We start from the raw sequence: 22,045 nt of genomic DNA on the forward strand, positions 1-22,045 counted from the left end.
ATTTGTCTGCCATGAAATTGCACAGTCTCCCCTGGAAGCCATCTGAACTTCTCAAGTCTGACATACCGTGAAGTAAGAAGCTCTAAAACTCTTTGTTTTGTTTGCTTTGAGCCTGCTTCCTGCTATTGCCATTTGATGCCACAGTCTTAATGCTGATGAGAAGGAGGAGTGTTTGTTCAGAAAGCAATCCTTGCCCAGAAAACTCACGTGACAACAGGGTGGCCAGCAAAGATGGAGAATTATTGGTTGGAAGTGACAGTTCAGATTGGTCTTTGGCTGATGCAATCCTTTTGCAAATATGGCAGAGATTTGGTTTGAACTGGTTCAGTTCAGATGGCAGGCTCAGCAGGAGAGCCCACATGGTTAACTCAGTCACATAGCATTTAAAACCATTTCAGCGGAAAGAGAAGTATGAACATGGTGGGACTGAATGTGGTGATCAGTCAGGAGGCTGTGCAGACAAGGGAAGAGGGGAATGGGGTTGATGATCTGGTGGGAGCTGATATGAAGACACCCTCAGCATCCACTGCATCCTCTGCTGGAGGGGCAGGAACTAGAGCAACCCATAAATCTGCCTGTCCTGGTTCTGCTGCTACTTGCACTGCCTCCAAGGTTGAGACAACAGCGCATAGTGTTTTCTTGACTTCCACCCAACAGAATGGCAACTTACAGGCACGTGACTTTTCTTAACATACTTCCTTCATTTTTTTTTTTTGTATAAAGAAGATTTTTCTCCCTTATGTTCTTCTTTATCTTTCTTTTTTTCCCCTTTCTTTTTCCTCTTTCAGATAACTTTTTAAACAAATGCCTTGGTATTCATTTTAGTAGCATATATCCATGGTGTTGACCTATCAGAATAATATAACACAGTTTCTATACAGAAATAGCTTGTCCAGAAGCTTTCTGACTAGCAAAACAAGCAGAATAACTCTGTCGTCCCCACCCAGTACATAGTAGACATATAACAACATTATGCAATTTGACAAGGCTTGCAGCTCCACCAGCGAAGGCAAAAGCTAGAATGATCCCTTTGTTGCTGTTGCTAGAGATTATAGCACCGTAGGACATAACAGTACCAACAATGTAGTGCAAGCCAGATTTGCACATACTTTGATATTATGGCTATCTAGTCTCTCTCATAAAAGACCCTCATTTGTACTTTGTCTTATACTGCCTCTCTCCCCAGTGTCAGAGTTTGGTGTGATATCTGAATTGAAGAACACCTTCCCCCCCCGAAGACCAGTGGTTTTACAGGCTTGAATACATTTTAAAATATAACACATTATCTTTCTTTATAGGCTTAGCAGCAGGTACGGTCTACCAAATCCTTTTAAGTAAGCAGTAGTGCCTCAGAACCTAAGGAGTTTTTGGGAAGCAAGTTTCTTGTTATTAACCCTTTGGATAAAGTCAGGCTTCTTGCTGCCTCCTGAGGTGAACTGTAGCAAATGGAACAATACTATGAAAAGAATAAACACAGAACACACAAATTCAGCAGTGTTGCTGTTGCTACCTTTGATGACTATTGCACTATATAGAAGTATTAGGCAACTTGGATAACCCTTAAAGTATTTTAATTCTATGACTTTACATCTGAAAGTGATAAAAATCTTGACTGGAGTGGTTCAAGAATGTGTTTGCATGAATAAAATAGTGGAAAATAGATTTAACATTCACACAAATAATCTAATTCCCTTCTTGGAAAAATTCTGATACTGTAATTTCTGCACTTCTTTGACTAAAATTTGGCTGTAGCGAAGCTAATGGCTAATCTCTGTCTTGGCCTTCTACAGTGATAGAAAAAGAGAACAATTCTGATTTTTCTATATTAAAGAAGGATATTTGAAGTGGGTAAAATGCTGGCAACATACGTAATTTAGCAAGAAATTAAAAATTAAAAGGGCTGCTACAGATCATCAGAACAATGAGGCTTGTCGTTGAAGGCAAGTAAATATGTAAGCTGACCTGCTCAGTTAAGTCCTGAAAGAAATTTCAGTCACCTAGGACATAGAGAAGTTAGTTAATTATCATACAATGAGAAAACTGTTTCTGTGCAGTTGGGGCAGAGTAGTAGTGTCATCCACTGTAGCAGATAAGCAGCACTGTATGCATGAGGTATGAGGTGTTGCAGCCATCTCTTATCCTAGCAAACTATCTTCAGAAGAGCATTCCTGACACCAGGAACAGAGGCTATACCTACCTCAACTGATATGCCAGTGGAAGCTTTCCTAAAACTGTATTTTCTCCTCTTAGTTATGCTTTGCTTTTGTTTGACTATCAGGGTGAATGAAATTATTACAATATATGTTATGAATTTGCTATGCCAGTGTATAAGCCAAAAGGATGGCATGTCCCATGAATACTGTTCTGTTGCTGGACTATTTTCATAACGTCAGATTGGTTGTCTTCTAATGGTGTCAAGTTTGATTTTCTCTTTTAATCTCTATCCTTGACATTATCCAACCTGAAGGCCTGTAGCTCCCACTTCTATCAGCTTCCAGTTCTGTACATGTAGAGCATTACTACATAATATAAAAGAAAAAAAGAAAAAGAATCCCTTAAAATAGGGAGCCCCATCAAACAGAGTGGGTACTCAGAGCAAATGGGCTTGCCTCAGCTTGGCACTTTGAAGTTTTCATTTCATTTGGCCCAAGCTATGGCTTTATCTTTGTCCTGTAGTGTTCATAACTCACGCACAACAAATCTGAGAAAAACATATCATTATTTTTTGTTTCCAGTATGTTGTGATACCCACCTGTGCGGAGAACACACTTCATATTTCAGCCTGCTAGGTACCTTTTTCTTTTCTTCAAAATATTCCAGAAATCCACTCCTCAGCTCTTCCTCCTTCTCCAGAGACATTATGTTTTTCCTTCTTACCCTTTTCTCTAAGTGCTGGTTGCTATTTGTTTTGATGTCTTGCTTGCCACCTCCTTCAGGTTTCTTTTCCCTAGTCTTCCCAACATTTCTTCTTCTTGCTTGTTAGTGTGGACTTGATATTTCATGGGCTTCTCCCTTCCTTGCAGCTTTCAGGATAAATCTTTACTTAGTTTTGTATCCCCCAGAGTCTCTGAATCACAGAATCACCATGATTGAAAAGACCTCTAAGATCATCCAGTCTAACCTTCCACCTACCACCAATATTGCCCCACTAAACCATGTCCCTCAGTACAACATCTAAATGTTTCTTGAACATCTCCAGGGACAGTGACTCCACCACCTCCCTGGGCAGCCCATTCCAATGCCTGACCACTCTTTCAGAGAAGAAATTTTTCCTAATATCCAACCTGAGCCTCCTCTAGCACAACTGCAGGCCATTCCCTTTCGTTCTATCTCTACTTACGCAGGAGAAGAGGCTGACTCCCACTTCACCTCCTTTCAGAGAGTTTTAGAGAGCAATAAGGTCTCCCCTGAACCTCCTCGTCTCCGGACTGAACAATCCCAGCTCCCTCAGCCTCTTCTCATGAGACTTGAAAGCTGAGGAGGACAACCATCACATCAGACAATTTTTTGTTTAATGTGTTTGGGTTTTTTTGGTCTGTTCTTTGGTTATTTGCACTCTGAGCTCTTATGATGTGTACCATATTTGTTTTATTGCTGTTGCTGTGTGAAAGTTACTCAGGAAGATTACGTATGCTATCAGAAAAGCCATTTCCTGTAGTTTCTGTCTTTTCTCCAACAGTTAACTGTCTAATTTGAAGCATTTTGTGCCTCATTTTCAAAGGAATAAAGCCATTTTTAAATATTCTCAGATCTTTGCTGGTTTAGACCTCAGTTCCATAGTCATAAGTCTACTTAGCCGTTCAGCTCTTGCCAAGATTACCAAAGTCACTCATGTTCTTCAAGTGGGTTTGCTCTTCCTTAGTAATGTGGAGTTTGACTCATACAAGGAGTGAAAGAGTACTGTTACCACTGGAGAGCACTGTTATACAGCTACAGATATTAATTTATGTCCATCAGCTCCCTACTCAAAATCCCCTTCTGTTCATTGTTTGCTGCATCTAGCAAGTATTGTAAGTATTTGACCACCATTGGTTATTTGAAGAGCTGGAGAAAGTTTTTTCTGACACTCTTCAGAACTGCACACTGTTCTAATTTCCACATTACCTGCCTTTGTGTGTTGATGGGACAACAGCCTTAAATATTTTTGCCATCAGAGGTAGTCTCAAAGCCCAGGAGACCCTTCAAAGCTTTTCATGCTCTCCGAACTCATACACAGAAGGATCTAAGAAGTCCTTTTACCAGTGGTAATTATTGCATGCATCCATTTCCATCCCTTCCCCCTCCACTTTCTATTTGTCAAAGAGAGGGGCAGCTCTACTCTTGAGCTAAGCAATCTACTAGCAATCAGTGACAACCTTCCTGAAATTTACCCAACTAAATATTACAGTGCAGGTGACTCTGGACTGGGTTTTCAGAGACATTTGTATGTCTGATTGCAGATGACAATCCTCTTGACTGCCATGGAGCAGTTGCAGTTGCTCAGGGCACTGATGGTACCTGTTACATGCCATCAAAGCTGAGTCATCTCTAGGATGAAGCAGCCCCAGTCCTGCAGCTTTTCCTTGAAGCAGTGCTCCATCTCCAGCTATCCCGATAGTATTAACTGAGCTCACTCCATTTTACCACTTCTCCTGTGGTGGAAGGTCAAAACTGGGCACAGTCTTTCAGATGTTGTCCAACAAGTGCTGAGTAAAGCGGAGCAACTGCTTTCACTGAGAGCATTACTGCACTCCCGTTGGCAACGCCCAAGATGCTGCTGGCCTTACTTTCTGTCAGTGTGCACTGTGGATTCACACGGTGAATCCACCAGTACCCCAGGTCCTTTGAGGCAGAGCTGATCCCCAGGCAGCCAGTCCCCAGCCTCCTTTGCTGCCTTTCATGTCTGTGATGGTCTGAATAGCTCATTTTAGTAACTGGCTGGGGCTGGCTTGGCTTGGGATTCTCTGGACTCGATGTAACGTCCGGCAAAAATACCCAAAGCAAATTTCATCCACTCTGACAGGATATTTTGTACCATCGGCTGAAAACAGAAACCAGCCAGGATTGCAACCACGTCTTGTGAAGATATATTTCTAATGGCAGAACCCTTTATCACTCCAGACATACTCTGAAAATTATTGCGATCCAGACTGAATATGAATCAACGGTCATTAAATCTTGCATTGTGAGTACAAGAGGCCAGATGATACATTTTGCCAAGGTCTTTCCAGTACTTGCTGGAATGTAATGACTCTTTAGGCTCTTTTGAGTGATGCATGTCGCATACTGCACATATAAAAATGCACGAGCACTCCATGTGATCATACCAAACCTCTGAGGGTTTCTTTGGCTCTTCAGTTACTGAGCTCAGATCCATGAGTGGGACACAGCAGTTCGTTTTTCGGCTTGCATGGAATTGCTGACTTGTTTAATTTAAGAATTATTGGTGGGATTTTCAGAAGGGCCTTAAGTGACTTATGAACATAAGCCCCATTCAAAGTCGAATCCTACTTTCCATAAATATCGACCATATTTCTTCTGGTAAAATGTTTCTGGCTCAAGGGCCTCCTGCCAAAAACAACCTGTCTCCATTTCTAGACAACTTCACCCTGCATTTTTGATATGTGCAATGTCCCTGCGGAGTGGAGCATTGCAGGCCAGGAAATGAGTGTGGAAACAAAAGGAACGTAGGAAGCACCGTGGCCACGTCTGACCTGGGGGACAAGACATGGTGGGCTGTGGCTGGGCTGCGAGCACTGCCTCTCTGGGCCTCCAGCCAGGAAACTGAGCACAGGCAGGAGCAGGAGAACCCACCTTTTTTTTATTCCTCACTGACAGATATCTGTCTCTGGGGAAAACAACACAGAGGCAACAAAAGCCATCAGTCACAGATTATGACTGTTTCTCTGACCAGTTACTGTTGTCTGTCACCCAGAAAGCAAGTTAGCTTCTGGGCACAGTATGTGAGCAATAAGAAACTGAGGACAAATAGACCTGTAGCTAAAACATGGAGGAGAAGGCAGAACATCCTATTTGCCTCTTTCCTTTCTCTTGCTCCTACCTTAACCAGCAGTTCACTTGGACAGCTGATCCTTCCCCTTGCACACATGGGTCGTTAACCATTTCTCTGACCACTGTACCAGATTTCCTGAGAGACTTGAATGCCCAGACCAAATACGCCATTGACTCAGGTTCTTTAAAGCAAACAGAAATTCAGGATAAGCAGGATGAGGTAGGATCTCTAAAGGGAAATGTTACTGCTTCATCAATTGGAAAAGCAAATGTTTGCCAGTGTCCTTCTGCGATCAGGGTCTCATCAGTATGGGTATTCCTTATGGCTATCATCAATTTTCCTGCCTTGGGCAGGGAGGAGTTTGCTACAGTGCTGCAGTACCTTCCACCTTTAAAACAGATGTGTACCACTTCCAAAATACTTTTAATGTTGCCTCAACTTGGACTTATCCAAACATCTAGAGGCTCAAAATGGCTTCTTGCTTTGAAAAAATGTAGGTTTATACCTTGGAATGCATGTACTGTGACAACAAGGCATTTAACATACAACTAGTAGCAAATAAAACAAATAGGAAAACTGCCATCACTATGGATAGGCATGGTGCTTGTAGAGACTGACTAAATAGGGGTTAAATAGGCTTTTTGGGATATGATAGACTACCTAGAGGTGTGTATAGAGGAGATCTGAGCTGGGTCTTAAGATCTGGTCTTGTCATCCCTATGGAGGACCTGAATGGAAGATGCTACAGGTCCTTCTGGAGTGAGCGTTCCCTTACAGAGAAAATAAGGATGCAGTAACGAGGCAGAAAAGAGAAGATGAGACCCCTCAGTATCTCCTGCAGACTGAGTCTGGGGTTTCCTAACTTAGAAGCTCAAATGTGGCTACCCATGGGATCTCTTCCCACCTTGTTATATGTAAAAGGCCACCCAAGAGGCTGATAAGTACAGGTTCTCTTGGTGTGGAAGAAGGAAAAGAAGACATAAGAAAGAAATAACAACAAAATAAAAAGAAATTCATCTTTCCTCAGCTTCTATTTTATTTTTTGGAGGAACAGTATACTACATTTCTGTTATACTTTCTTAACAGATACCAGGAGACTTTTTAAAGGTTATTTTTGGAACCACTACATCTCACTCTTTCCTGAAGCCCTGGTCAGGTCAGTGACACCAAGGAACATCTATTTGCACCAGACGAGCTCTGCCTCTCAACCTCTGTGTCTTGTGGAGCAGGCACTGTTGCTTGAAAGAAGAAATCTGGCAGGGCTTGTCTGGGGGTTCAATTTGTTTCCTTGTTTCCCCTTAGCAAGAGACCATGGCGATTAGCAACATTAATAGAGCTGCACAGAATCTCAGTCTCCCCTTCAGGGAGCTGCAGAGAGATGGATGCCAGCTGAGCTTTGCCAGGCTGTGAAATTCAAGGGCTGTGGCTCAGGGCTGGTAGCAGTGGTGTGGGGCAGAGTCTTCGCACACGTGATCTTCCACCCCTGGCTCAGGTGCCCACTTGCTCACACGTACAGCTGCAAGGCTGGCTCTGTGCCTGTTCCCAGTATAAGCACTGCCTAATGTAAGCCAGGCACCCACTTGCATGAGCAGCCCTGAAATCCCAGCCCTACCGGCCGAAGCAGTTGCTTATCTGGTGTCCTGTGTAGCCATGGGCACTGAGGAGTGCAAGAGGGGCAGGATCTCACATTTTTTCATCTCAGAGTGCTTTGATCTTAAACCTGTAACCTGGGGGAGGAATACTCAGGCAGTTCCCTCTTGTGTCCCATATTTTTAATGTATAGTGGGAGATTTCAGTAAGACACTACTTCTTGGTTTCCCTCTTGCATGATCAATGTTGTGAAAGAGCCTGCCTATGGAAGTTTATCACCTGCTTTCCAAGTGTGCATTTGAGACGAGTCTGTGAACCACTTCCTCAGGCTGATAAAGAGCCTCCCAAACAACTTCCACCACCTCAGTGGGATGAATGCCCTTCTACTGCTGTGGCTCTCCCAGGGTCACCTTTTGGTGGTAGCACCTCCTCTGAGGGTTGGAGGGACCATGCAGAAGTGGCATCACCTGGATGGCAGCTGTGGAAGCAGGAACTTGTCTTCATGCACTCAAGGGATGCCCATTTCTGTGTGGCTATGAACAGCCCACTGTTACCAGCAGGCGGGATGGGGGCACCATACCTACAATGCTCAGTCTCTATCAGCATCTGGCAATTTTTTTTATTTGTAGTTGCAGCCTTAGAAAGTCTGGAAAGGGATTTTCCATGCTAAATGAATTATATTTCGGCCTAGATGCACAATCACAGAGTAATCTGCTGGTTGCCCCTGTTCACAGAACGTTGTACTCTGTTTACAGAAGGCAGCGAACACCTACTATAATCATTGAGCTTGCATAAATGTTTTATACATAAGCAAATGCCATAGGTGGCCAAATGCTAGCAAATGCCTAAACACACGTCACCAAGGCTTTCAACATAGTTAATGGCAGTGACTTGATAACAAGTGGTTGGAGAGATAAAACAGCACTACCGACTTAAGTGAAGCAAGTGTACTCACAAGGAGGTGATTCTCAATGATTTTTCAAGTCTCATGTCATTGAAACATCCTGATCCATAGAAAAAAAAGATCTCAAACTGGCTCTTCCTATGCAGGGACTTCCTCTCGTGTCTGTGAGTCTGCAATGCTGGACACGCTGTTTTGCCTGCTCTGCTTGGAGAGGAGCCACCTCCCCATGCATGAGCCTTCCAATTTCATGGTGGGAAGGGCAGCCTTTGGGCCAATGAAACCTCTGGTCACAAAGTACCACCTTACTGTACTGCAGGATGTACCCGATCATAGAATCATAGACATGTTTGAGTTGGAAGGGACCCTTAAAGGTCATCTGCAATGAACAGGGACACCTGCAGCTACATCAGGTTGCTCAGAACCCCATCCAGCCTGACCTTGAGTACCTCCAGGGACGGGGCACATACCTGTGTGGGATGTACCCTACTGACCCTTGCTCCTCCCAAGCTGGGTTTTGCAAAAGGGACAGCTCAGCCACATCCAAGTCACTAGAGCTGGTATGGACATGCATATGCAATTGTTTTCCTGAAGTCACCATGCTCTAACATAAAGTAACCTGAGCTGGAAGCCCTGCCATACACATCTTTCAGCCTACTCCGCACGTTATTCAGGCATTATAAATATCAGGGTACCAAAATCTGAATGTTTCAGAGAATCTAATGTTCCTTTTCTTTTTGGCTTCTCTGAAATTTATTTAACTCAACACCACACATTTTAAGCTAGAGCGAGGAGTATCCACTGAGTTTTTGTTACAATATTGAACAGGGGTTTTCTTACTTGTGGTCCAATCTTTGAGAGAAGGTAGTCTACAATGGAATGTATCCTGATCCAACAGTTACGAATTATGTGGATCTGTTTGTATAGATGTTTACACATTGTTCGTTAACTGTAATTACTTATCGTATTTCAAAGCAGCTGCAGCATGGAAGAGATCTACTAAATCGTTGCCATTCTTCAGAGATGCAGTGAGCACTGGTTTCTAAAGAAAGACCTAACATAATTGCCTACCAAAGAGATTCCCCCGTGAAAGCACGCAATAGGAATGTGAGTCTGCTCCTGGCAACCCCATTCCAGCCCCCACTACCACTGCAGATGTAGGTGCCATTAGCATGACAGGGTGGAAGAGGAATTTCAGCATGAAGTGTGGCAGAGATGAGCTGGAGAAGGGACACACTGCACATCCCCCGCACCTCCAGCCCTCCTCACCCAGCTCCCTCCTGCCTCAAGCGAATGTTATTTTCTTCGGCTTCGATGTGTGGGTGCTGACAAAATGCAGTCCTACAGCAATGTTTTTTCCACTTGGGGAGATAGGAAGGCTTGAATTAAGCCTTCCCTGTTGATATTTGCACTGTGTCGTGTTTGTTTCTGATTTCTGTGTAACTTCCAGCTCTGCTCGTTCAAACGCATTTACTTCTACTGCTCACCCAGCAGCAGCTTGCCATTGTCAGCTACTTGCTTCTGTCATTGCTGGCTGTGTGGAGATTGTTCTTTACTCCACATCAAAAGCAATTTAGAGCTTATATCCTTAAATCTTCGTCAACTAGCTGTGCTTATACTGCTTCAATACAGACAAAGAAGTCTTTAATTATTTCATTTTAAATTTAATCTCATCATTGAATCATAGGGTATCCTGAGTTGGAGGGGACCCATAAGGATCATCGAGTCCTTGTGATTCAGTCTACTTTTGCAACTCTCCATTAGTTGCCTGGATTAAGCTACAAGCTGTATTTGCATATTGCATTATCCTAGAACCAGAAGAACATGAGAACAGCATTGTCTTGGCCAGACAAAAGGTCTGCGTGTGCAGCCTGTCTGCGCTCATTGGTGAGTGACTGCTTCTGCCACCCGCAGCACTCTGCAGCTCCTGGGTCAGCTCAGTGCAGTGTGGTCCTTTCAGATTGAATTCTTGGTCATTATGTCCCATGAATTTTTCCAGTGATCTTTTTTCAACCCATTGACTGTTTAGTTTCCACTCTACCCTGTGGCAAGGAGCTTCACAGCACACAGATTTTGGATGGAGAAGTACCTCCTTTTGTTTGTGTCAAACCTGTTAGCGTGATGTTCCTTCACTGAAATATTAGCACTGTGCTACAGTGCTTATGCCTCCACAAACTAAGAAAAGAAAAAAAAAAATGTTAATCATTTTAGTGAGAAAAATAAAGTGGCCCATAATGAATATGTCAAGTGTAAATCACAAATCAAAGCTGACAATTGAATGTCTGAAAACCTGATGTTGCAATTTTTCCCTTTTCTTTAAGACCTTTGAACAAATCTTTGGGGGCTGGCAACATCTGAAAGTGCTTAGGTGAAAGTGGCATGAAAAGGTGTGATCAAAGCCATTTTCTTAGCAGACATAAAAATCATAACCTATCTGATTTAAAATAGGGTAAGCAAAACCCGACTCGCCTGCTGGAGAAGATTCCATTGAAACTAGTTGTAGCTATCATGAGGCTCAAGAAGCATGCTTGGGACGCTGGAGATTTGGATCTAAAGCGAACCCTCACCAACAGGCATTTAAATACGCTAGAGACTTGGAGTCTTGCAATGTTATGATGTTATGTATATGAAGAAAACTCATTTTAAATTATGCAGTCTGATGTTAGGATGAAGTTAAGCTGCATACAAAATAATAAATTTCATTATCGGTTAAAAAATCACCCCGCATTTTAAAAAGATGTTCATAGGCATCTAGCAATGTAGGTTAAAAGGAAGAAAAAAACCCAACTTTTTAGCAAGGTACAAAATAATGTGTTTAGCTTCAGGCATTCTTTAAACTGCCTCTTCTTTAGGAAGTGAGCACAGATGTGTGAGGTTCCTGATTTAGTTCCAAGCCAATACTCTTAATTAACTCCAAATTGTTTAAATATATAACATCTCAGAACAGGGAAGACGCATCCTGGGGGTGCACTCTGCTGCACTCAGGTGCCCCTTGTTCTCAACCACCACAAACTACTCTGATGTTATGTCTTACGTCCTAGTTTGGCATACTGTTTCTGTGTGTATGCATGTGTACACTTTGGGCACATAAATAAAGCCAGAAGGCTGTTGGCACTGGGAGGGGTGGCTGGGAAAATAGATACGGATATTGGTTAAAGCTACAAAAGGACATTCGATCATAGCTTCACATTACCCTGGGTATGCCTAGGCAAAGGAGACTGCTACTTATGAAAGACACGGGGGCTGTGGATGAGAGAGGCTGGTCCTAGACAATAGAAATGGAAGGTAAATGGGCAAGGAGCAAGCAGAGGGAACTGAGCTTGACTGAGCCAAGGGATGTGTTCTAGTGGTGCATGAAAAGGAAACAAAAAACAAACAAACAAAAAAATTTCAATATTTTCAATATTTTCTGCTATGTTGTACTGGTATGATTCCACTATAACTCCAATACCTTCAGGAGAGTTGCTCATAGCTAAGAGTGCTATATAGGAATGGCCAATCAACCCTCCAGTTTCCAACTACTGTTTTTGGACTACCCGCAAGGTGAAAACCTAAGGATATCACCATCCTGAATGCCACACTTTGAGGAGATCCCCAAGCTTGAAGCTAGACATTAAGATCTGGATGGCTGTGCCAGGGTAGTATGATGCTATTAATAAATTATCGGTTAATTAGCCCTTGAAAGAGGCTGTACTAACCCAGCTGTATGGCTTTGGAGGTCCTACACGGTGTTTCTGCATAGGGTTGTACTGTGTCTTACCTTGTGGATGTAGCATCACCTTTTAAACCAAAGAGAGATTCATCCTCCCCTTATGACCACTGTGTAGCATGGGTGGGCTGCTGGATTTTGGTGGGAAGAATGCTCTGTGTTGCTCAGAAGTGACCTCTTTCACTTATTGAGGAGCATGAGAAAGACCATGGGAGTGAAAGGAGATGGCCCTGGCAGAGGTCTGCAGTGAGGGCCTGAAAGAGTGAAAAAGCAGGTCATGCATTTTCTGCCATGGGGCTAAATGAAATAGGCTCAAAAGAAACACAAAGAAGAATTTCTTCATGAAATGTGTAGCTAAGAAACAAAACTTGTGTGTGCTAGACATCTATAAAGGTGCAAAACCCAAATTTGACAAATAAAGAAAAAGTTGCCTGAAGCTGTCACTTGTGGCAATAGAAGTTCTGGGGCAAGAAATTCAAGGCCAGGAAACTATAGCAAAAAGTTACTGTACCACTGCCCTAACCTTGCACTTTCCCCCACTTACCTTCTGCTGATCAATGCTGCTGGCAGGTCCCTAGTTGAGGTGAACCTCAAAATAAAGTGCCTCAATTGAAAGTATTCAGCCAGTGGACGTATCTTTGAAAAAGACAGAATTACCAGGACCATGACAACAACAACAATAATAATAATGCAAAGTTGTATGACTTTTTGTGCAGAGGTTTGTCTACATTGCAGAAGAAATGCATGCCACCATCTTGTGACTTACACTGAGGACAGCAAATAGCATAACCCAAACAGGCTCAGAGACAATACATTTCTTAGATAAATGTCTAGGCTATCTATCTTGGATCGAATTTGGTAACAGCAGAAAGTCAATTTCTATACCAAGACACTGAGTATCTCACTGCGAGTAAAATGAAAGACAGTTCAAGCATGTGTTGTCACAGATATATTACCACAAGCATATCTATCCTCAACAAAATCTCTTGCTTAGTAACACTAAATACATCAAATAGCATCCACAAGGAAAAAAAACCTTGGTTAGAGTTGTGGTGCTGTATACTGAGCGCACTGATAAATACCTCTCAGGCTTTTGAAGCTGCTCTTCATCCCTATGCTGAAATTCAGAAGAGAATGATAATTAGCAATCGCTCCCTCAGAAAAGGTCTGAAGGTTTTCAGATTGGCTTCTACCTTCCTAAGCCTGACAGGAGCCAGCCCAAAGAAAACGTGTGCATTGAATAAATATGGGCAATATTACAACATCATTCATATGTTCAGCTGCTCCTTCGAACAACCAAGTGAGACAGAAATCTAATGAACAAACAGTTGAACGTAACCTCTGGATAACCCTTTAATCTTCTTCTCCATTCCCCTTGAAAGTCTGAGGAGAGAACACGAGGAGACAGTAGATTGAAGGAGCCTGACCAAGGGAGCGACTGGTGGAGAGTGAGGCATGGATGTTTCCTTTGTTTGCAAATTTTTGCAATTAAGGAAGTGTTGAAAGATTCTGAAAACATGTTATCATTGAGAGAAGAGAGGCTCTTAGGACTTAAAAGTCCAGTGATCTGTAAACAGGATAAAAGACTGACTGACTTTGGTTGATGATAAGTCAAGGGTTTAATTCAGACTTCCTCCCAAAACAACATTAAAAACATGAGCTGCCATTCTTGGGCAGTCATTCTTCTGACAATGCCACAGCCGCAGCCTGAGAATACCAAACCAACACGTGCCATAACAACAGGGAACTGTTGAGAGGAGCTCTAAAACCCCATGTGATCCCCGTGATGCTGTCAGAGAAATAAGGGGTGCTGAAGAAGAAAGGAGATATACCCACAGTGAGCAGAGAAAAAAGACTCTGGGGATGGCTTCATGGGTTATTACCATGAGAGGGGAAGCAGAAGTAAAAAAAAAAAATCAACTATTGATGTGGGAAAGTTGTGAATAAGATTAGAAGATTTACAAAGGACCCACCAGAAGTTAACACCAAATAAAACATATGATCTTTCCTTTTATGTCAGAAAATTGAATTAAGCCAAACAGTAAAGATGGCTGGAAATAAATTATGTCAAAGGATGAATGTATCAACATGAAATCTTAAGTCCATCAAAAACAGTGGTCTAGACACCAAGTCAAATGCAGGTTCACAAATGCAATTAAAATCAAAACTGTTCTCTGTCAGTCATGAAACAATTAGAGAATAGAGAGTAATGAGGGGAAAGAATGGCATTGAAGAAACAAGGAGAAATCTAACCATTGCTTTCTGCAAGAAAGTAGGAATGATTCCAAAAGATGTGTATTTCCCTGAAACAAAACTGTTCTACCATGTCAACTGACTTTTAAATTCTGTAGATCTCATTTGCTGCACAAATATTTTTGCTTCTTCTTGTCCTCTGACCCTTATTTACACAGAAGAGCACACCTCATCTTGTGAAGGTGCTGCTGTACAACATCTGTACAACAGCTTGATCTTGCCAAAGCAGTTGATTCAACACTGTAGTTTCATTTTGTTACTGAACTTTTAGCCACTTGTCTGAACAAATGCATCATTGGTTCCATAAACAAGGAGGAAGAAGACTGAGTGAGATCAAACATCTAGAAAAAGCACAAAACCAAGAGGAGATCATGAGACTGGGGACTTCTACCGAGATTGGGTGTAAGCAACACCACAGTCTGTATGGGCAGAATATTCAGAATTGTTATCATCTTGGAACTGCTTTACATTTCAAATCTCTGTGCAAATCTTTGAACATCATTCCCCACAGTCCATGCAAAGGCAGTGATTTTGTATATTGTGTGGTGGGAACCCAGCCCACTGAAAAAGTTAAGAGTATGGTTTCTATAACAAATTCTTCAACGTATGCTTAGAAAATAGCAACTGAGAGAAACATCAGAAAGCAGCCCATACAATCCTGTGCCTACTTGATATCTAGAGGTGTGCTCAAAAGATAGGTGCATGGATAAAAATGCATTTTCCCTGTAAAATAAAATAAAATAAAATAAAATAAAATAAAATAAAATAAAGCAGAATTTTGTCTTCTCTTTGTCCAACAAGTGCAATTTCCTCACTAGGATCAGATGCACCAGGAAAGGCCATTAGTTCTTGGAGATTTTAAGGAGGGAAGATTTAGGTTGGATATCAGGGGGAACTTCTTCACAGAGAGAGTGGTGAGGTGCTGGCACAGGCTGCCCAGAGAGGTTGTGGATGCCACGTCCCTGGAGATGTTCAAGGCCAGGTTGGATGGGGCCCTGGGCAGCCTGGTCTAGCATTAAATGTGGAGGTTGGCAGCCCTGCATGCAGCATGGGGGTTGGAGCTTGATGAACCTTGAGGTCCCTTCCAACCCAAGCCATTCTATGATTCTATGATTCCAAATTGCAGCTCAGAATTGGGATACTACTGTTACAAATGATTGCTTGCTAGAAAACCCAGCCATTTTACACTTAAAAATAAATACAGATTGAAATGTCTCAATGTATTTATTTTACCCTTCAATAAACCGCATTTGTGTGCTTACCATTAACCTTCCCATTCAAATGTCATTAGCTGCTAATTAAGATGTTGATATGCTGATTGTATATCTTGCAGTGGCGATGATTTGCAGGCACTTACTAGGTGTTTATCAAACTCCAGCACACGTTTTGGTTTAGCATAAGCACGGCACATTTAATTTACCGAACGCCGTCCCAGTTCTCCACTCTTTTTTTTTTCCCTAATACATAATGAGCAAAAGAAGGAGAAAGCATGGCAAGTTGTCAGGAGTCATCTCAGAAGAGAAGAAAGTACAGTAAGTGATGTAGGACAGAGCCAGCGGTGTGCCTACAGCTTTTGCCTCTGATTTCAATAAGCCTTATTTAGAAATTTCTAAAAAGAACTGAGCACATTAATAACAAAGTGAACAAGCCCTTTTAATTTGCCTACAACTTACAACGTCCCACTAGTCTAGAATGGAATGCTCTGTAGCGCTAAAGGTTTGTTTTGAGCCACGTGCTATCATGAAGAAGAGTTTAAATGAAGGAGAGGCAGACAGGATTCTGCTCGTGCAAAAGCAGTTCTGCAACACAGGGTACGTTTTCACAGGACTTTTTAATATAATTTATGAATATTTGCTCGCAACATAATTGTCTTTTCTGCTGACATTTTCAAAGCAACACTGTGATTTGTTGGGTCTCCTGAGAGTCCGAGTACAAAACTGATAATTATATTAAATATACATAGACAATAAAGAGTGTGTTTACATAACTATGCCCATAAATATCTGATTGAACAGTCATTGTTCTCAAAACCCTTTTAAGCAGCTCTCAGAGGGATCCAATTCTAATGACATGATGGTTTAAAAGATGTTGCTCAGTCTTGTTCCATATTTAATTAACTTTCCTTTTTTAAAACTTGTGATGGTGGAGACAATAACAAATAGCTCTGAAAGGAAAGCGAGCTCTGAAACACGAGTGAGACCTTGTCGGGCTTTTGTGTGCCACGCACAGCAGAAGATCTGCGCACACGGGTTGGTGGCCGGGGACCCCTCTGCTCCTGGGGGACCACATTACAGCAGCGCTCACAGCTCGCTGCTACTACTAACAACAGCAGCAACGATCATAATAATTAAAGAAATCTTCCGCATACAAACAAGGGAAGCGGCGTGGGGAGGGAAAAAGGATGCATTAAATAGAGGTGGTAAAAAAGATCTGATCTTGTTTATTTTTGTGCTGCTACAGGGCACTGAAGCAAATACTTTAAGGAGAACGGCACATTGCCCACTAAGATGTAAAGAGCGTGTGAGCATTAATTGAGCATCAGTGTATGACTGAACACATTAAACAGGAATTGAGGTAACATTTCCAAATCCAGGGATGGTCCAGCCCTACGGAGCCCTTCACTTTGCCTCATCTCATCACAGCTGTAACAGCAGCACAATATTCTGTTTTCACACTCAGCTATTTTTAATTGTCGCCAATTATAATTCATTTACTTTTATGTGTCCTACTTGTCACAATATTAGCATTTGTAAGTCTTTCCCTTTGCAGGCTGTGAGAATCTGTTGTGACATCTCAATAAAGCAGGATTCAATCAAGGTGTGAATGAATTGTTAATCTTGTTATAAATAGAAGGTGCCATATGTTGGTATGGAAGGGATGTCTTTTTTTTGTGTGCGTGCTGAGGACAGTGGTAATGAAACAAAGTGAGTGGCCATGCCAGAATTACTAATAAAAGTCTGGTCATTGAGAAGTGGAGAGGGCTCTGGCTCTTCTACACACTATCAAGGACATGAGAACTACAAGGTGTAATAGGCAGAGCCTTCAAGATATTCTTTTTGGGGGAGTTTTGGACTAAGGTTAGCAACGTGACTCCTAAAGCAGGGAAAGCAATGAGAGCACTGTGCTATGAGTGAGCTGAAGAAGTTGTGATAGCCTCCCTGGGAGCTGAAGCACCTCAAATGTGTGGGGAAATCCAACATAGGGAAGCAATTATGAAATCCTTAGTGCTGGTCAAAGCTCTTATTTTGGGGGGCTGATAACTGGTTTGTCCCAGATCATCTTTTGTTCAAATAAAGAATCAGTGCATTCCCTCATAAATCCTGTGCTCCGATATCATCTGTGTGGATTGCGTCACTTCTGCAATACACATTCCATCTTTATATTATCCTTAGGTCTGTTATGTTTCCTAAATGCAGGAGTGGCTAACAAGCCAAAGGACTTATCATTATATTAAAACATCCCTTACGGTAAAACTCACGCCCACTTGAAATCTTGGGAATACAGCCAGTCTCAGAGGGAAAAGGATACCCTGTCCGTCAATCTATCCACACAGCCTCTTGAATAGATTTATCCTTTCACATTGTGTTAAGGGTATTAGGAGGAGCTCCTTTTAGCTTTTGCTGACCCAGGACCAAGAAAGGCATGCTCTAGCTGAAATGCACATGTGTACAGGCAGGGAGCTGTGTTTGCTCTTCCATAGGCAAGATGATCTGCCCTCACGTTGTTTTTTCTAAATGCTCTCGTCATTCCCTATGGAACGCTCGGTTCTCATTGGGAAGTTTAGATGTCTTCAATAATCTATTTAAACAGCTATTTAGGTATCACTGAGAAACCTGTTCCTTTGGAAAGGTAAGAGGATTCCAGCACTCGATACCAGCAGCCAGCTCTTAGAAGCCATCTGGGGCTGCCTGCGGCCGCAAGACCCTTCTCTTCCCCTACGCTGCACTGCAGGGAGAATCAATGCATAAAGTCTTTGTCACATTTGCTGCTGCTCTGTTTACTGTTACTTTATTTACATATCTAGAAATTCAACATCTTTGCGTGTTTTGCAAGCTGTCATGACATGAGACACTAGTAATATGCTATGTTTTGCTTGCTAACATATTTTTGACATATTTTAGCTTTTGATTATAAGATTGCATCTTTCCCAGCTACCATCTGTCTCAACTCAGTGGCACTCTGGCATTTACAAAAACAGTAGGGTGTAATATTTCTTATATACTTGAACTCTACTAGAAGCATGTTATTTTCAGTCTTAACCAATACATCACACTTTCACACATGAAGGCTGAAATGTCTTATATCCTTTAAGGTGTCTGTCAAAAATAAAGAACACATCATCACATTCAATTTGGCTGAGATGAGTAATATATTAATGAGAATAAGAATGGGAACACTTTCTGACTTATAAATAGAACTGGCATTTTACAAGCCCCATGTACTCGTGCCTGTATTTATCCTTTTGTCAGCACAAATGAGATTTTCACATGAAACCCAGGAATTTCTTTTTAGTATTTGGCAAAATATGCACAGTATTCTCAAAGCTGGATTTTTAAATGTGACTTATTTCTTTCTTGTACTATCTGGTAACCTGAGACTTTCAGATTTTACCTCTTCCCCTCTCTGTCCTCCATCTGTGGACAGTCAAAATGTGACATTCAGCAAACTGGAAATCACACTTTATATCTACCCTGACAGCAATAGGCAAGCAGCTCCAGCCATTTGGACTGTTGTGATGTGCAGCTCTTTAACTGCAGCATATCAGCAACACCAGTTTCCATGGGATGACTCCAGCAATTCAAGCAATGGGATACAGTATTAGAATAGCTGGAAAATGTTTTATTTTTTGTTCCTTTTTTGTTGGTGAGCTGGTGTTGTGGGTGATATGGATAGGCAAGGTTAGCTTTTATCCCCTTTCTACTTCTCAGAGCTGCACGTATTCAGACCTCAGCTAAGCTGTGAGGTCTGGTGGTGGCTCCCCAGGGCCATAGTGCCAGGGAACATCATCCTGCTGCATTCGCCAGCCCCAGCTCTGCTGCCCACGTTGGGAAAGGAGTGTGAGGGATGGGGGGGTAGCAGTGCTACTGGCAGGGTGGCTGTGGCTCCCAGTAGTCAGTGCTAGACCCAACTCCATAAATAATATCGTGGATATAATATAACTAAACATAGAAGATGTGTGGTGACTCTGGCTACCAACATCTCAAGCGTGCAGGTAGGAAATTGTTGAAATTGCCTAAAAAGACAAACAGGCTAGAAAACACTGCCCTGAAGCACATACTAATTTGCAGTAGACCAGCAGATCTGTTGCTACCAGAACATTTAGTTAAATGTCCTGCTATGAGAAAAGAGACCTACTGACCAGCACAGAGGTACTGACATAGCGGGATTCCAGATCTTGGTGGTCCTTGAGATACTAGAGGAGCAATGACAGTAGTACTGCTTTCAAAGGGAAAAGACAAGACACAAGCATGCTCACACATAATGGTAAACTGAATTTATTTCCTTTTGGAAAACAATTCCAGTAATCTCCAGGTTCAGATCGCAGAGTAAACATTAATAACAGTAACATACAGGTTAGTTCAACTGATTCAAGAATTTGGCCATGTGAAATCATTAAGGAAAGTCTTGAACACTCAAAGCTTCAAATGGTATCCAGAAAAAAAAAAATTCTTTGACAATCTACATAACAACTATTGCATATATGGTAATGCTATCTGTCATATCGCAAGGCTTACAAATATATATACGGGCCTTATTCAACTGTGGGTTCCTGCTCTGTGAGAAAGAGTCTTCAGATTTTTTTGCAAGAATCTTCAGCAATAAAAAATAGTCTTGGATTCATCCGTTTGTATACCAAAAGAGAGAGATTTCTAGACTGAAGTTTAAATGAAAGGAAGGCCAAACAGAGCTGTATTGGAACATAGCTATTACTTTCTCCCTCCTCCTTGAAAATGACACTTGATCTTCAGCTATTTTTTTCCCCTCGTACAGTATTATTATTATTTTTATCCTTCTTGAATAGGGCCCAAGTCCACTTGTCTTTATAAGACCATTTTAGTATCAGACAACATAATACATGTGCAACACTTTATATACAGGAAGTCTATCCGGTGCTCAAAAGTTCAAACACATGAACATCCAACAGTTTCGATAATACAAGTTTTATGGTACAATACAATGTTTCTGAATAATATACATTAACAATGAAAGTTTCGTGCAAAGAGTAAAACGTGTTCCCTTTTTGTGCCACAAAGAATCCTCCAGAAGAGATGGGCCTTGCACTAACTGCTATGCTGGGTCATCGTATGATTCTGTAATGAAAACAAAAGAGACAGCTTAGTCACAGGTTAGGCATTTCTATCAACATCACACAAAATAATGTATTGGAAAGAGAAGATGATTGACCCCTCCCTGTTTTAAAGCAGACAGAGGAAGCATTGTTATCAAAGAGAAGAGCTTTTCCCAGCTGTTTCAACTGCTTTTCTCTCCATAGGTCACCAGGAAGGCAACACGCTGCATTTGTGTAGGTTTGGGCAGACCTGCCCACCAGCCCCATGGTTGTGGTGTCTGCTTACATGTGGCTGATGGTTTATATGTCATGCAAATGAGAAATGCATGCAATTCTTAGAAATGTCCTTGCTGCTTATAAGCCAAAAAATTGACAGTGCTTCCTAGACTGTGGCATCACTTCAGAAGTTTTATTATGTTAAAACCTATTTCCCACTTAAATAGCATAGCACAATGTATTCCACAAAGAGTGTAAGCACTGTTTTGTGCCTAGAAGGGAGATCAAAGACTGAGGAGAAAACAGGAGGGTTGCCACAGCCCTTCTATCAGCCACCAGAACATACAGATCATAGAATCACAGAATCATAGAATGGCCTGGGTTGAAAAGGACCACAATGATCATCCAGTTTCAACCCACCTGCTACATGCAGGATTGTCAACCACCAGACCAGGCTGCTCAGAGCCACATCCAGCCTGGCCTTGAATGCCTCCAGGGATGGAGTATCCACAACCTCCTTGGGCATCCTGTTCCACTGTGTCACTACTCTCTGAGTGAAAAACTTCCTCCTAATATCAAACCTAAACCTCCCTTGTCGCAGTTTAAAACCATTCTTCCTGTCCTATCACTATCCACCCTTGTAAATAGATATTTTTCCTCAACTGAATGCAGCACTTTATGTGAGGTAGCATGACATCGGCTTTGGAGCCTGAAGTTCTCCTTTCCTCTACTAGCAATGAACAAACGTGGCAGCAAACACAACTTTCACGTCCTTGCCCTAATTGAGTTGACCACTTCTAGGGATGAGATGCTATTTCAGTGCCTGCACTGGCCCAGATCCTACACAAACTCTGAGCTAAGAGCAAGGAACCAATCCAGTGCACGTTAAGCCTGCTCCAATATAAACTGGGTATACAGAAAAACAAAGTCTGTGAATGCTACTTCACAGACAACAGCACTGCTACTGATTAGCGATGACCTTTGCACATTTTTAATCCAGGCCAGATTTGGGCCAGTGACTCAGAGGGGAAGGGTGTCATGTCCCATAATCTGGTCCCTACACGTGCAGTCCTCTCACTCTACTTTATCAGCCCA

At 42.1% G+C, this 22,045-nt stretch overlaps 1 protein-coding gene across 19 annotated transcripts in view; it reads right to left on the minus strand.

Moving 5' to 3' along the window:
* Positions 1 to 19,924: 19,924 nt before the first annotated feature.
* Positions 19,925 to 22,045, minus strand: part of ZNF521 (zinc finger protein 521) — a 232,920-nt gene continuing 230,799 nt past the window's right edge. For all 19 annotated transcript variants that reach the window (XM_015277992.4, XM_015277991.4, XM_046938231.1 and 16 more), the window contains one exon: positions 19,925 to 20,756. In XM_015277992.4, coding sequence (XP_015133478.1) covers positions 20,727 to 20,756 — 30 coding nt within the window. In that variant the 3' untranslated portion in view covers positions 19,925 to 20,726. The remainder of the gene's footprint in view (positions 20,757 to 22,045) is intronic.

The sequence above is a fragment of the Gallus gallus genome, chromosome 2, assembly GCF_016699485.2.
Source record: "Gallus gallus isolate bGalGal1 chromosome 2, bGalGal1.mat.broiler.GRCg7b, whole genome shotgun sequence".
NCBI lineage: Eukaryota > Metazoa > Chordata > Aves > Galliformes > Phasianidae > Gallus > Gallus gallus.